Genomic DNA, 15960 nt, shown 5'->3' with positions numbered 1-15960 from the left:
ACGGCTCTATATTAGCATGGCTGTGATAACCTATGGCAGAATCACAGCCGTGCTGATATAGAGTGATATTGCATGGCTACGTGTGTGATATTGCTTATATCAAACATCTAATGCTGCCCACACTGCTGAGAGTGGCGTTTAGATGAATATAAGAAAAGCATCTGATCATAACTACAAGGGTATGTTAGCACGAGCTCTGCAAATTAGCACTTCAGTAAAGTCATGTTTATTTATATGGCATTTTATTCAATAGATTGCTTAAAAGCAAGCAGCTTCACAGTATCAAACAAAAACAGGCTCAGTGCCTTGTTTCATCAGAAGGACAATTTCATTCTACTATAAAGCGTCTATCCAGTGTGTTCATGTTTTCACTTGCGGAGATCTTACCTTGACGGACTCAAATGAGCCAGAGAAAAGGTCTGCGCGAAAGAATGCGGAGCCTGAGCGCACACCTTCTATTACGTTATCGTCACGGACCAATGGTAGTACGAAGGTGTTTTGCAGCTGAAGTGAACTTTTCCTGAGAGTTTGCTTTGGAAACCCGTTTCAAACTCTCAAAATGAACACAAAACAAACTTTGTTTTGGCCTGATTTCGTTCAAAATAACGTCACATCAGTTCGTTCTTCGATTTCGTTGGAAGTATTTTGGGGCCTTAACCCCGCAACAGTCTACTTCCTCTCACCCAATTATAAAGCAAGTTATGTCGTTATGTTGTCATGTACTTCACATTCACCTTAGCAAAAGCGAGTGTGGTGCGGGAAGATGAACTCTAGCATGTTCCCTGAAGATTCCTTCCACAATAACAGCTTGCAGATGCACTAATCTTCAAGTGCTCTCCATAGTTCAGCTGTGGCCCACAGCTCTTCTCGAACTCATGCACACTTCACTTCACACAACAAAACATCACACTGACACACAAACAAGGAAATTACGCAGTCCCCGCTGAACAGAAATCCCTCAAACAGATGTCGTTCGTAACAGAAACAAGGACAATAACTGCGGCTCAAATATTTGACATCTCGTTACGTATTAATATTGATGACTGGACTGCACAGAGAGGAAAATTATGAGACGGAGACTCTAAATAATAAATAATGCAGTATGATATTCTTCCTGTGCTCCATCCTCCCCTTCTGCTTTGACTCAATCAAAAAGTGATGCCCCCAAAAAATGAGAGAAGAAGGCAATGTCAACTCTATCACTACTGAATAATACATTGACTTAAGTTCCCAGTGTGGCATTTCAAATTCCCTCTGAGGCGTATTCTTCAACTGACGCAAGAGAAACCCCTGACAGCTCGGCTCCTTCACTACCTTTGTGTACTGCTGCACTGCTTTTAGTTTTACAAGAGTTACCAGAACATTATAAAGCATGACTAACACGACCCCTTTGGGATAAAGAGTCCACATTTCAGGCAGAAAGTGAGCTGATTTTGTGCAAAATCCCATCCGCCATTAAAATTTTAACCACAAGAAAAGACCACCAACTCATTAGTGGGATATTTATTAGCGGAGTTATTCAATTAGTTGTTCTGTTTAGAAAAAAATAATCATCAAAATACATCAACCAAGCAAAACTGTATATTACACATGGTTATGTCAAACATTTTTATTTATATTTAGCATGCAAACAGATAATTTGGGTAAACTAGCATACCAAATATATGTTACTGCATATAATAAGACTTTGAGTGTTAGATTTATTATCATATTTTTCATAATATTCATATTATCATCATATTTACATAGGACATAAAAAATTGACATCATAAATGTAATTAAAAAATTTAATCATGTCAAATATATTATACTTATTCAGACGTACTTTGATGACTGTATTTATGATGTAGGTTTGGTTTTCATACCATTTATGTACATTAATAATTTAAAATAAAACTAAAGATCCTCCATGTTTTTGCTTACACCATGAAATTACAGTATTTATAAAGACATGTTAGGCGAGTATTTACATTAAAATGTCCAAAAATGCACTGGAGTTTGATGATTTTACTTTTATTTATTTTTAGATCCAGGTTCTTATATAGCACTTGTTTTTTAATACCTTTTAAATAAATTAATTATTTGAAATTATCATGAATTATTTTAAATGTGAAAGTCAAATGCGGACATGTCCACATTCAAGCATTTCAATGGCTAAAACAGCTCGCCTTTTTACAGCAGAATTACTTCACAAATAACTGACAGTCATGACCTTATGATTTTCATTTACAATAATACTAAAATTCGGTGTTAGTAACTGGATTCAGTCGCGCGCATATTCAGGCTTGGACGATATCCCATTTCTTGGCTCATTTTGATGTGATCATTGAATCAGTGAGTTGTTGACTCAAGAACAGCTGCAATCGGATCAGTCTGATTCATGAATGAATCGTTCAGTGTGATTTGTGAACACTTATCAGGTTCATTGGAAAGAATCAACACATTCACGAATCGAACATCGCTCTTGTGTCACAAGGGGGTGAAGATTTTGAGGAACAACATGTTTTTATGGAATGTAGTGGAGTAAAAAGTACAATATTATGCTTTCAAATGTAGTGAGGTAAAAGTTTCTCAAAATAAAAAAAGTACAGATACTTGAAAAATGTATAGTATAGAAGTAAAAAATACTGTCTACACCCATATTTTTATGTAATAAATAACAGGATGAAGCATTACAAAAAAGTCCCTCATGAGAACCAAGAGGTATAGAGCCTGCTGTCAGAACATGGTAGAGCTCTTCATCTCCTTCAGTTGCCCCCCATCACCCTCTACTGTCTACACACACTATAGCATACAATTAGACTCATTGGCCACACTCAAGGTCAGCTGTATAGAGCACACTTTGAGAGAACAAATTGAGACAATAATAAGATTAGGCACTTCCTTCTTTATTTCACTAATGGCTTTGCCCTCCATTAGCTTGTGGAATTAAGACAGATAACTTCTCAAAGAGTTCTCGTTTTTGTATGCGAGAACGTAGGCTGCAGTGAAATGTTCTGGTTTATGACCCTTTCCTCTGGAAATATATGAATATCGCCGTGGCTATTTTGTTCATTTCCAAAAATTTACTTTGCTCCCTGCGGTGCCTGCCAAAAAATGGACAAATAAATCAGCAGCAGGCTGTAAAGCTGCAACTGTGTTCAAATAAATAACATTTCCGCCGAAAAGGGCAAGCGTTCGTAGCTAAACAGAATTTGCAGCAAGATTTCCATCTCATCAACGGGATGTTAGTGGCTGTCAGAATGGGACTAATACTCTAGTCTTTTTAAACACATCTGTGTGTGTCTGTTATGGGATCAGATGGGCTAATTGAAATTCATTAGGACGAGGGAACTGTAACTTGGTTGGAGGCATAAACATGAATATTGTTGGTTAATCTGCATCACCTGTTTGGATGCAAGTAAAACAACTTTTAGTCTGGCTTTAAGGCTTCCTTCCTTTAATGAATTATTGAAATGAGCATTTGAGAATGAATAATTCAAGGCTAAAACAAGAAGAAGCAGATTGTTTTGTTCTATGTATTTTGAACAGCAGAACTGGTGTGCTTTGTAGGGGAACTTTTTAAAATCTGGTGGTGATTCTGGTTCCACAGGTAAATTATGACAAGCCTTTTGTGTGTACTATATAGAGTGCCAGATGAGAAATAACAGTAAATCGCTTTAAGTTGTATATATTCTTAATCATGAAAATATGTTAAATGTGCAGTATGTAATATTGACAGCTAGCAGTTGAAATGGGTACTGCAGTCCAAATTCAAGAGAGTCCAAGGCTGCCAGATTGAGGACACACAACAGGAATGAGCGCAACTGAAAGTGGAAAGTGACAAACCTTACACTGTAAGTTGATCAGCTAATATATACTTTGTCAATGTTTTTATTTCTGAGGGTTTTTAGAGCGAATCTGTGATCTCTGACCCAGTTTGCTGGCTTCCATGGCTGAAATATGCTGCCAACTGGCAACCTAAGGTGAATTGGGTAAATTGGCAGTGGGCGGGATCACACAGACCAAAACAAAAACACACATTCCAACGTGGAAAGCACATTTCAAAGAAAAAAACTGGCTGTAGTATTGTTTTTTGGAGAAACAAGTATTTGAACTTATGTTTCCTAAATCTCTGCAAACATAATATGGTATTTTATGCTTTAGCATAGTCAAAAAAATTACATAAAGCACCTTTAGGGTAAACTACTGGGGTCAATAAGAGAAATTAATACTTTTATTTTGCAAAGACTGATCAAAAATGACATTTCAACTGTTACAAAAGATTTCTATTTCAAATAAATGCTGTTCTTTTGAATCCTGAAAAAAGTATCACTGTTTCAGAAAAATATTAAGCAGCAAATCAGCAGAATGATTTCTGAAGGATCATGTGACACTGAAGACTGGAGTAATGATGCTGAAAATTCAGCTTTGCCATCACAGGAATAAATAAGTTCTTTCTTCTTTCAAATTGCAATAATATTTCACAATATTACAGTTTTTACAGTATTTTTTGATCAAATAAATGGAGCATCGTGAGCATGAGACTTAAGAACATTAAATAAATAAATAAATAAATAAAAAATCTTACAGACCCCAAACTTTTAAATGGTAGTGTATTTTAAATAAATCTAAAAATGGCCAAAAGCTAAAAGTGGTCACCTTAAACTGTTATACTTTCTTTTTTAATTATCCTAAAATTAGCAAGCTAACAGTTTAGTCTAATTTGGCTTTCAAATTACTCCAAAATTTTCCCTTTGTGTTTTCAGTCTTTGGTTACCAGCTTAGGCTAGCTTATCCTTTTAAATGATATACTATATAATATTAGATCATGAAATGTTCATTTGTGTATGTTAAATAACATCACAAATCATAAGACCAGTTAAAAATGGTTAAACTAAACATTTCCCTTACTTTAATTGTGTCCCAAATGATGCACTATACACTATGCACTTATGTACTATATACTGTACTATATTCTCAACCATGTAGTGTATGAACTTTATAAGGTTTTGTCATTCAAATTCAGTCTGAAGCCCCCCCCCCCTCCGCTACATAATCAAAGCATGAAGCCTCCAACATTCCACACTTTATTTTTTTGGTTAATTAAGTGCATCATAAATATGTATGTAAAGTGCACCTTTTCTTTTTAGAATTTTCAATACTCACACTATTTATACTACAACTACAACACTATCATTGAATAGTGCAAAAGTAAGAAAAGTCTTGTTTAAGATTTAACACACTATGATTTTGATTAGGCAGCAAAGAAGGGGGATAATGCATGACACCGGAATGTCATTCCGTCCCAATTTAACCCTTGAGTATAACATATTTCCTTGTGATGTCACTCACCCTGCTGATGAGCTCTCCCACCATGCCCGTCCAGGTGCCATTGGCGCCGGGCACCCCGTACAAGCCATCCCCAACTAGCCGAATACGGTACTTGAACTTCAGGATATCTGCCAACTCCTTCAGCATGTCCACACAGAAGCCCTCATAGCGCTCGTTCCCTTCTAGTTCCTGGTGATTGGCTCTCAGCATTACATAAGGATTCTCCTGTAAAGACATCATTGGTGTCACCGTCGGCACTCACATCTAAACACGCTCTCAGAGCACTTCTGTATCAATCGACACAATTTTCTGCTACAAAAGATTGTTTGAGTTGGCTAGTCACCCTAGATAGGTTTCCATCCAAAGTTGTGAAAAACTGGAATGTCACATAAAACATTTGCGAATAAAATTTCCATCCCATGTGTTCAAGAGAATAAAACCGTAAATTCCTGGGAAACTTGCAAAGTATCAATTATAAAAATGGAAGTTCCTACAACCCGGGAACACACTGTAGCTCTTTTTTCCTACACAATAAATTACTTTCGCCTTAGAGCGTGCAGACGAAATGCAATAACCAACGCTGTCATGTTATCTTGCGTTCGGAGGCGGATGCCTGATGTTTGGGAATGCTATCATTTGAGACAGTTCTGAAAGGTAATTATGCCAAATCAATTTGATGACTGACTTTGGCTCAGGGCTTTCAGAATGACTAAAACAACATTTGAGATGGAGTGCAATGAGATTGGTCCGCTGGTTAGTCCAGTTATCCAATCACATGATCTTTTGAGGCAAAGTCGCATGTGTTTTTTGTTGTGAAATGAGGAATTTATTTGGAAAATTGTAGTTTATGTGCATATATTCTTATTGGATAAAAAAATGATCCTCCTCATTTTGAGCAAAAAGAAATTTTATGCACATTTTAAGATTTTATACGCATCTTGCAGTTTCCATCCAGTGGTTTTTAAAGGCGATATCCCAAAATTGGAAAGAAACATAGCTATAGTTTGGACACATGGGGCTCTGTGACAAATGTGAGCCAACCAAAAGACCAAGTTCCAAATTTACGGTTTGTATTCTCATGCTGCCCAAAGACTGAACAGATTTAAGAGGCAATCTGTGGTCAAAATAAAGGCTTCGTAAACATTTCATCCCACCATCATTCAAAAAACATTCACTCACTATTATACACTGAGATAGATGTTTTGCTAGTGTGCATGTTAGTCGAGTATGTTACTGACATTTTCAAACACTTTGCATAAATTTAACAGAACAGTGTCACCTCAGACATAAACAGTCACTACAGAATGAAACCAGCCATATAAAAGCTTTTCAAAATCACTTTTTGTTATAAAAAAAAAAAAAAATCACTTTGTCTGATGTGTTGCGGCAAGACACACTAAAATGGGTCTGGTGTACTTAAGATTTGTTTAGCGCAGACTGGTTGACTGGAGAGAGTGTTTCATTTTCACCAGTAAATCTGACTCGCTCCACTCCGATGCTTTGAGTGGCAATCTGAAGAGCTGACGAGACTTTTCAGTCTTTCGCATCGCCATGGCAACACTTTCTTCTTTTTTTTACCTGCTTGTCTGGTCCTGCATCCCTGATTTTTGATGTGCCCAGTGGCCACGCTCCAGCTGGCTTGAGTATAGCAACAGCTGGGTCTTGCGGCCTGTCAGACGAGGGGGAACGTCAATGGCCATGTTCCGACACTTCAAATAAACCTGAACCCTATTAATACGAGCCGCTCATTTGAATCCAAATAACACAATAACTGTCCTTTCACCTCATTTGTATGTCCATAAAAGCTGTACGATGTATTTGCAGATGGATGTTCGCACCTTGGACCTGACGGAGCAATCGGTGAAATCCCATATTGCCATGGCACAAAGAGGAGCCGCTTTGGCCCAGAGTCTGACACTCTATAAATGCAAATCCTTCCATTTTGTTCATTAACTCGTTGAATCATCCACGCATGTTACCGTCATGCCCCGCGCTGACACCGCTGCGGTGGTTATGCAGAAAAGCACAATATAAATGCAAATTTTCATCGCTTACAGCCTGCTGGAGGCACTCAAGTATTGCAGCCGGACACTTTCTCTCAAACTAGGCTTATTAAAGAGCAGCATTTTATGGGCCAGTTGCATATTAGACAGACAGTTTCAAAGAATGGAAGCAAGTTAATAAACAAACCTTCTGGATTCAATTAATAGGTCTACGCACTGGGTGAGAGAAGTCATCAATGGTTTTGGGTCATTACGTGCCACCCATTATGGCCAACTAGCCTCTGGTCTGATTGATGATTGAGTCAAAGAAAAAGGAGTGATTATACATTTATGCTTCGTAATCCATTATTAGCAGAATCTATGAAAAGATGAAGAAAAAGGAATTGTGGAAGAGGAAATTAACTGTGCACATAAAGGACCAGGCACAACATATCGCCATCTATATGAGAAATGGAGATCTGGCATAAATCAATTATATAAATCACGATATTATACCAAAGCTAAAAATGGTCAAGTTAAACATTTCCTATTCAAGCAAAGAGTTTAGCCATTTAAATTATGTCACATTATATTACTAAAGCTAAAAGTGGTCAAAATAAACATTTTCCTGTTTTTGGGTTTTTGTTTTGTGTCTTTGGTTAGCAAGCTAACAGCTTAGCCTTATCACATAATATTGCAAAAGCTATAAAATGGCCAAATTAAACATTTTTCTTTTGTGTTTTCAGTTAGCAACCTTTTAAATTACATATAGCAGCTTACTGTACATTACCAAAGCTAAAATGGCCAAATACAACATATTTTCAGTTAACCTTTAACAGTTAACATCTTAGCCTTTTAGATTACATATAACATAGGCCACGTTCACACAGCAGCAGAATACGGTTGTCAGTCCTGTATTTGAGTCCTTAATACTGTTACGTTCACACACAATACAGTTATTTACGGGAGTGACAACCGCATTCTAAAACAGAACTCACACCCGTAAATTTTCAGGACTCACAACCGCATTCTCGGAATATTCGCACTGTGTGAATGGAACAGGACTGGACAACTAGTTGTCTTTCACGTCATACAGTGCGAGAGAGCCGCTCTTCTAAAAGGTTTCGTGTGTGGTTTCGCTTTCAGTACTTACAGCTAAGGAGATATGTGCGTCATCTTAATGTGTTAGATCCAGTCACTGTTCTCCACCCAAGCGGCTCCCGTCAGTTTTGTGTTTCTTTGTACAATTCAAATGCTGTGTCATGCGCGAGACGTCGCAAAGGACGTGAGACGCAAGTGCAACGGTTAAAGACTCCGGCTACCGCATGTTTACAGTTGATGCTGCTGTCGGTTAATTAAGTTTTGATGGATGAACTCGCGGTTCAAATGGTATCTTGTCATGTCAAAAGTGATGAGACTTTTCAGTTTTATGGACGTCGCCATCTTTAATATTATGTTGGTCACTGTTGTTATGGTTACTATTAAGAGAATACGGGCTTGACTCTCTACTGACAGTGTTCGAGAAGCTACTGTAAGCTGCTGTGTGAACGGGACATTTCAAGACTCACACCTGTAAGTAAATGCGGTTGTCAATCTCAAAAACTGATAGTGTGAACGTGGCCATAATGTTACCGAAACTAAAAACGAGCAATAAACAAAACTTTGATTTAAACAATTCCTTTTCTTTGTGTTTTCAGCTAGTCTCTAGTCTGACAGATGATTGAGTGACATAAAACGGGGCGACTACATATTTACATTTAATAATTCATTATTAGCAAAACTTTTGGAAGGAGGGAGGAAGTGATTGAGGAAGAGGAGCGAGGTTAACTGTGAACACACAGGACCGGTCCTGGCATGTCGCCATCAATCTCAGGAATGGAGCTCGGGCATCAATCAACTGAGTGAGTGCTGTTATCAAGCCAAGCAATCCTCTCTTCCGAGCTTGAATGGTTCCATAAAATCTGCGGGTCACATCAGAGAAAGAAACTTTCCGTTTAATAGCGCAGACAGTGAGATTAAGGGCACTTTGGGTGTCAAGCCTGCCAAATGCAACATTCCTCACCAGTCTGGGATCTGCAGCAGATTTGATTCTATTTGTTTTCTTGGAAGGCTGTCAGCTGATGAAATCCATTTTACAAATATAGCATGGCGGCAGTCTGGTTTGGTGCGTTTGGAAAACAAACACATTAAAGTCAATCTTTCTTCAAATCAAATCTCAAAGCTTTTTGTTTACAAAGAGAAGAAAAATTGGAATTGTGTGTTAGCATTACTCAGACAATCCCCAAAAACCCTGAGTGAGTCTGGTAACTGACTGGTCCACTACTCCCTCTCTGATTCATTTATGTCTCTCTTGATTTTTTTTATTGCTTACAGGGGGTGAATAAGACTGAAGATAGTCCAGACAGAACCAGCTTTGCCTGATAGCGATCACAGAAACAGAAACTGGTCACAGAGGCGGCACATTACATGAAGATAGCACTTCACATTTTATATTTATGAACATTTCCAATTGCTGTGCGAATAAAGGCTATCTGCTTCTTCTTGAACACAATAAAAGTGGTCTGTCCACTGAAGATGGCATGCCTGAGGTTTCATCATGAAATAGTTTCTGCAATCGTATTTCTCCATGTTTTCTGAAAGAGCACTTTATCGCCATCATTGATTACACTGAGCATGTATTCAGCCGCTGAATGTGAGGACTCTCTTTTCTTTAAGAAGTTGCAGTGATACAGTATCCACTCCATATCACATATGGAGTCGATACTGTAACACATATCACATGTGCTGATATTGTACCCATACAGATTAATAATACTTTGCTCTTCCTTCTTTCTAAGAAGGGCTCTCAGAGACAATATGGGTCGGTAAAGGCTCGCATGAGTTTTCCCGAGGATTCAATTCAAGCATAATGTGGCTTTTGAAAAACACTGCAGATAGCATCACAGAAAGATGATTTTATAGAGTGAACGGAAAGTGAACCCAGTTTCAGAGGCAAAACAATATGTATTTGAGCTTAGCAAAGAAAAAAGGTCCTAGCAACAGCTTAATCTGTGAAAGCAGTTTCTGAAGGGAAAGCATATCAAATGCACATCAAATGACAGCAAACAAAGGTTGAAAAAATATTAAACACAAATAAAACAATAACAGCATCCTGTATTTGCACACACTGTCTGTGTTGTTTTAATATTTGAATCACTAAGAAAACTATGCAAATCAGGCATTAACTGTGTCAGGTCCATAGAGTAAACCCTATACCAGCTCATATAGTGCCTGGTTGAGATGCGAGGCAGGAGGTATGTGAAAAGAAGCAGTGTGATCAACTGAGATATATATATATACACACGCTGATTCTGTGACACAACAACAGTAGTATTTGTAAAAAATATGGTGGATTTGCTCAACTGCCATGATAGTCGCCGGAAGCAGAGTGATACAAATGGTGAAACGGTTCCAGTGCTAATACTGGGGGAATATCGCATGGCTCTCAGCCAATCAGACTGGAGAACCTGAAAGAACTGTTGTATAAATATATTTTATATACATATATCTAAACTTTTATGTTAGATCCGATTAAATCGTGAATAATCGATTTGACAGCACAAATATTATATATATATATATATATATATATATATTCACTTATAATATAAAATTTTATTATATAAAAACTGAGGGCTAAAATCAGCCTACAAAATGGCCTTTTATTTTTAAATTATGGCAGTTTTTAATGTAATAATCCTACTAACATTAAAAGTGGACTTTAACATTATAAAATAATTCATGACCCATTTAAACACACATTATTCCTCACAGCTAAAAGAATTATTGCCATATAAAGGTCAGAAATTATTCAGCATTATTAATAGGTATTAAAGGAGTAATATTATTCTGAGTTCTCTAGTATATGTGAGGTAAAGTGAGTTCATATCATATTATATTAAATTTGATATTATGTCTTTACCACATCTACAAATGGTCATTTACCAGTCTATCAATGGTAGAGTAATACAATTTTTTTTTTTTTTTCATCAATCAAAAGGCAGATCTGAGGTAGTCTGTGAGTTATGAAAGCAATGTAAAATGTTACAAACAAACATGAGTTATTTCTGTTCTCAATCAAAGCACAAAAGCTCTGGCTCCCTCTGCACATGATATAATGCCAGAGACATAAAGAGCAACTACAAAAAGCCACAGAACAGTTTGTTTAGTTTAGACAGCTTTACCACTGCAAGCCGAACCAGCTCTAATATACTGTCTATCCTTACAAAAATGTTAGATCTAGCCCATATCACCTGGGTAAAATTCAATCTGTCTGTTTGTGTGTGTGCTGTAACTCTAGCGATGACAAAAAGCTCAGAGCAGTAATGAAAATGCTGGTGGAATGGTCCACAGGTGCTGAGTTCTGCAGCATGTTTTCAACTGTGCTGCGTTTACTGAGATAAAGCAGACTTTGCAATCAGCCGGTGATGAATGGGCCGTGATAGAGCTGAAATTGCTCTTCGGTGGCTCTTTAATGCGGCCAAAGTCTTTGTATATCTTTAAAGAGGAATAAACACATGGTGCAAACTTCTCCCCAGTTCTCCAAGCTCTAACATCAAGCACATTAACAATAAAAGATCTGAGAGAAACTAATTGTTCCACCTGTATTCCTTTAGTGAGACACACACATGCACACCCTCCCTGACATAATCATCTCTTCTGCACTTAGTGCACAGCAGTTTGTTTCCAAAAACCTGCTGAAAACACCAGCATATGTTGTGTTGGATGCTGGTGTGCTGATGTTCCCACCAGATTTTTAAACAAACTGCAACTAAGGAATATTCTGAGTTAAATCAAACCTGAAGTCAGCATGAAACAAAAATTGTGATCACCTTTTCTTCCCTATTGTGACGTATATCCAAGTGAAATGGCTTCTTGAACAAGACAAAATGTAGGGCGGGACTTGATTTTGTCCATCGGGAGTTGATTGAAATCGCTGGATCGTTGTTGTTTGCTAATTGATCTTTGACAAGTTTCTTGATGGGAGTGAATATTGATCCAAGACTTCTTCTCGCCCAATGCCACTAGCAAAGTTTTGCCAGTGGACAGCATGATTATGCTTTCAGCAGTTCTTTATGCTTATCACATCATTCATCAGGTATAAATTGTGACTTAAGAAGATTTCCCCATCTGTCCTCAACAAGGCCACTTCACACCAACTATTTATTGGTTTTCGAGTGCTTCATCCACCTTGGCCCCTCTCGTTCTTAGTCGTTTTTTTCCTCTCTCTTTTCTAGTGAGGGATGACCCAGCCAGATATGCGACATCCAGCCTAAGGCTGTGGAGAGCCTCTTTTTTCTCATCACTATACAGTGTACGAGAAGATGAGAAAATTGCCCCCAGATAACAGCCTAGTGGATTACATCTTCAATTGATGGTTGCTGCTCCAGGACATGCTATCACACGCATACTTGTTAGTTTCCACTCATCTCAGAGGGAAAAGACTTTATTTAGATCAGTGCTGAACCCTGAGGTGATTAGAGGCTCGACAGAGAGTTTCTAGAAGCTAAAGAGAGACTCCTTCAAAAAGGAGCTACTTTGTCACATTCCCAGGGGGTGTGTGTAAATCTCTTGGCTAAATCATTAGGGTGTGTCCTCTACTGAGGAACGTGGACCAGAGTAGAAGACAGGACTTACCAGGATGGTAGTTATGGTGAGAGTGGTGTTGAATAGTGTGTCTGTCACGTTAAGTGATGGAAGCTTCTTCTCCATAGACAGTCCCTGCTCTGAATGCCACTGACCGATCTGTAGGAGAAACACACTGAGAGTTATACCAAGGCTTCAAGCAAACTATGTGTAGTAGAAGATCCAATAACATAAAAAGAGCAACCATTAATCCTTAAAGGGATAGTTCACCCAAAGTGAGAGTTCTGTCATAATTTACTCACCATCAAGTTGTTTAAGAAAGAGATGTTAGACTGCCAAGCTCCTAAAATAACCAAAAAGCACCATGAGAGTATCCAAAAAATAAGTCCATATGACCCAAGCGTTATATTTCATGTCTTCTGAAACCACAGTTTTATTCTTTGTGTGAGGCGCATACCAACTTTTATTTTATTATTCACTGAAACCTGTCCCCTCCACCAATAACTCTCAAATTTCTATTGCATTTGCACATACTGTATTCAAATATGCGAATGGCACTAGATATTACTCATATCTCTTTACTGCAACAGTTTGAATATGCAGATGTGCAAATAAAATTTCCCAGTTAAAATGTTAAATGTCACTTGTTTCTTACAAAATCATTTTTATATGGCTACAGAAGATTTGTAGTAATATTTCACAGACATAAAAGTTCACATGAACAGGGTCAGAAATTAAATTAAGGGGCAATATTTGATTTCCTTTGATGAGGCAGTTTTTTTTTTTTTTTTTTTACCTTTGCAATGGCAAATTTGATTATGGCTCTTGATATTGTAATGATTATTAATGTTGATTAAAAGAATACATAATGTTTTTTGTTTGGGGATATGGGACGTCATATTCTTGTAGGCTACACGGACAAAACAAGCTAAGAACTATTCATGAATTGGTTTATTGTTTTTTATGCATTAGAAAATCAAGACTTCACATTGGTTATTTTAGTAGCATGAAAAACAAAACAGTGATTCAAACTGGGAATAAATTATACACAGAAAGCAAGCAAAGAATGTTCCCCATCATTAAAGCGATCCATGACTTCAGTCTAGTGAGAGTGCACAACTTGCGCAAGACTGAAGTCATGGATCTCTTTAGTGATGGTGAACGTTCTTTGCTTGCTTTCTGTATATAATTTATTCCCAGTTTGAAATTTTGTTTGAAAAACAACACAAAACTCCCCTGAAGCTCTCTACACTGTAAAATGAAAATCTTGCTTACATTGTATCTGCACTTTGTTGTTTATGATGAGAGAATTTACAAGAGTGAGGCATGCACACTAAACAAAACTCAGGCGTTTTCAGCAGTGACTAATCTAAATGCCTCTGATTGGCCATTGCATTCATAAACTCAACAGAAACGTGTGATTTGTTATAATGCTGCAAAAACACGTAAAAAGAAATCTGATGCAACGTGAGCCGATCTATATGTAATGCCACAATCAACATTTCATTCATTTTCACATTTCATTTTAACAACAATCATAATAGATATAATTTAAGCATGTTGGTGCATTTTTTGCCCCCTTATCTTGAATTTTTCTGCATTAAACTGCCTCAATGAGACTTTATAATATTCCACCTAAATATAGTCTAAATAAAGAGGCATAACATAGTACACATCTTGAACAAGGACATATATGCAATGCAATGGCACACTATTATTATTTATGCTGTATTTGATTTATATTTACATTTTACAACTTTATTGTACATTTTGAAATTATATATTTGAGTTTTTGGAGTTGTATTTGTAGTTGTTTGTAGATATTAATAGTATTGTACATATTTAAAGTATATTCATTTGTTTTTTTTTCTCAGAGGTTTATTTTTTAATTGATGTATCTTTTTTGTATCCTTATTTCGTCTAATTTAAGCTTTTCATTGCACGATGTAACCATTACTCAGTACATATGACAAACTTGAAAAATTTGATTTGGGGGAATTTTGGTGGCATTTTTGCCCCAAGCCCCTGTTAATTCCAATCCTGCAAATGAGTCAAATAGACTATGCTTATGATACTTTTATATTGTTTTTGCTGTTGTCATTTTGAAGCGTAATTCCCAATTCCTATTCACTTTCATATTAAAAAGAATGACCAGAATATGGTTCAAAAGTTCAATTAATTTGTGTTCCAGAGAAGAAATAAAGTCATACAGGTACGGAAGAGAGTAAATAATGACCATTTTAATTCTTGCATGAACTATTCCTTTAAGGCTCAATGTCAGGTGGAGGAGATTGCGGAAGAGAGCTTTTCGACACACACACACACACACACACACACACACACACACACACACACACACACACACACACACACAGACACACACACAAACACACACAGAACAGTAAGAACACTTTAAAGGAAGTGGCGAAGGGACATGCGCTCAATCAGAGATGCAACAGAATGCATTCATTAACTCAATTACACCCCAATTCTCTGAAGCGAGCCAATGTCCTCATTATCATTCTGGTTTTGGCTGGCACCCCTCTGCTAGACCGCCTATATGGGGGCCACACTACCTTTAATGGGAGGCTGAGTCTCCACCCAGCACACATGGCAGTCCTAAATCACCCATCATTTTTATTTTTATTATAATTACGAAGCTGCATGGTTCACTGGGCCTCCTGCTCGAAGTGTTCTGCAGAGGTGCCGCTCTATTTATCTTCCCTTCGCTACCTGATCCCCAGCGTTTCTGTAGACCCAAACGACACGGGAGGATGCTGCAGCACTGCGCTGGATCTAAAATTACCTGCTCTCTGAGATATGAAGAAGTCAAGGGCCACAAACAGGGGAGAAAGTGAGCCACAGGAAGTTTTTTTGTTCAAAGTGAATGTATATAAGCAAAAACAATCTAGTAGTGTGACTTTATGGATGCTACAGACAGAGAAACAGGAACATTTCCCCAGATCCTGCATGCATGGGTCACCTTGCTTGAAATATTCCTAAAATCAAGGGCAAAATATATCTGCTCTAGCTTGACTTT

General features: G+C 37.5%; 1 protein-coding gene across 4 annotated transcripts in view; it reads right to left on the bottom strand.

The window, feature by feature from the left end:
• grik4 (glutamate receptor, ionotropic, kainate 4) overlaps positions 1–15960 on the bottom strand; it is a 329903-nt gene that overhangs the window by 24999 nt on the left and 288944 nt on the right. For all 4 annotated transcript variants that reach the window (XM_051861113.1, XM_051861111.1, XM_051861115.1 and 1 more), the window contains 2 exons: positions 12972–13079; positions 5335–5538 (listed from right to left, as the gene is read on the bottom strand). In XM_051861113.1, coding sequence (XP_051717073.1) covers positions 5335–5538; positions 12972–13079 — 312 coding nt within the window. The remainder of the gene's footprint in view (positions 1–5334; positions 5539–12971; positions 13080–15960) is intronic.

The sequence above is a fragment of the Ctenopharyngodon idella genome, chromosome 15, assembly GCF_019924925.1.
Source record: "Ctenopharyngodon idella isolate HZGC_01 chromosome 15, HZGC01, whole genome shotgun sequence".
Taxonomy (NCBI): Eukaryota; Metazoa; Chordata; class Actinopteri; order Cypriniformes; family Xenocyprididae; genus Ctenopharyngodon; species Ctenopharyngodon idella.
The sequence above is the reverse complement of the archived record's forward strand: the minus strand, read 5'-3'. Positions and strand labels throughout refer to the sequence as shown.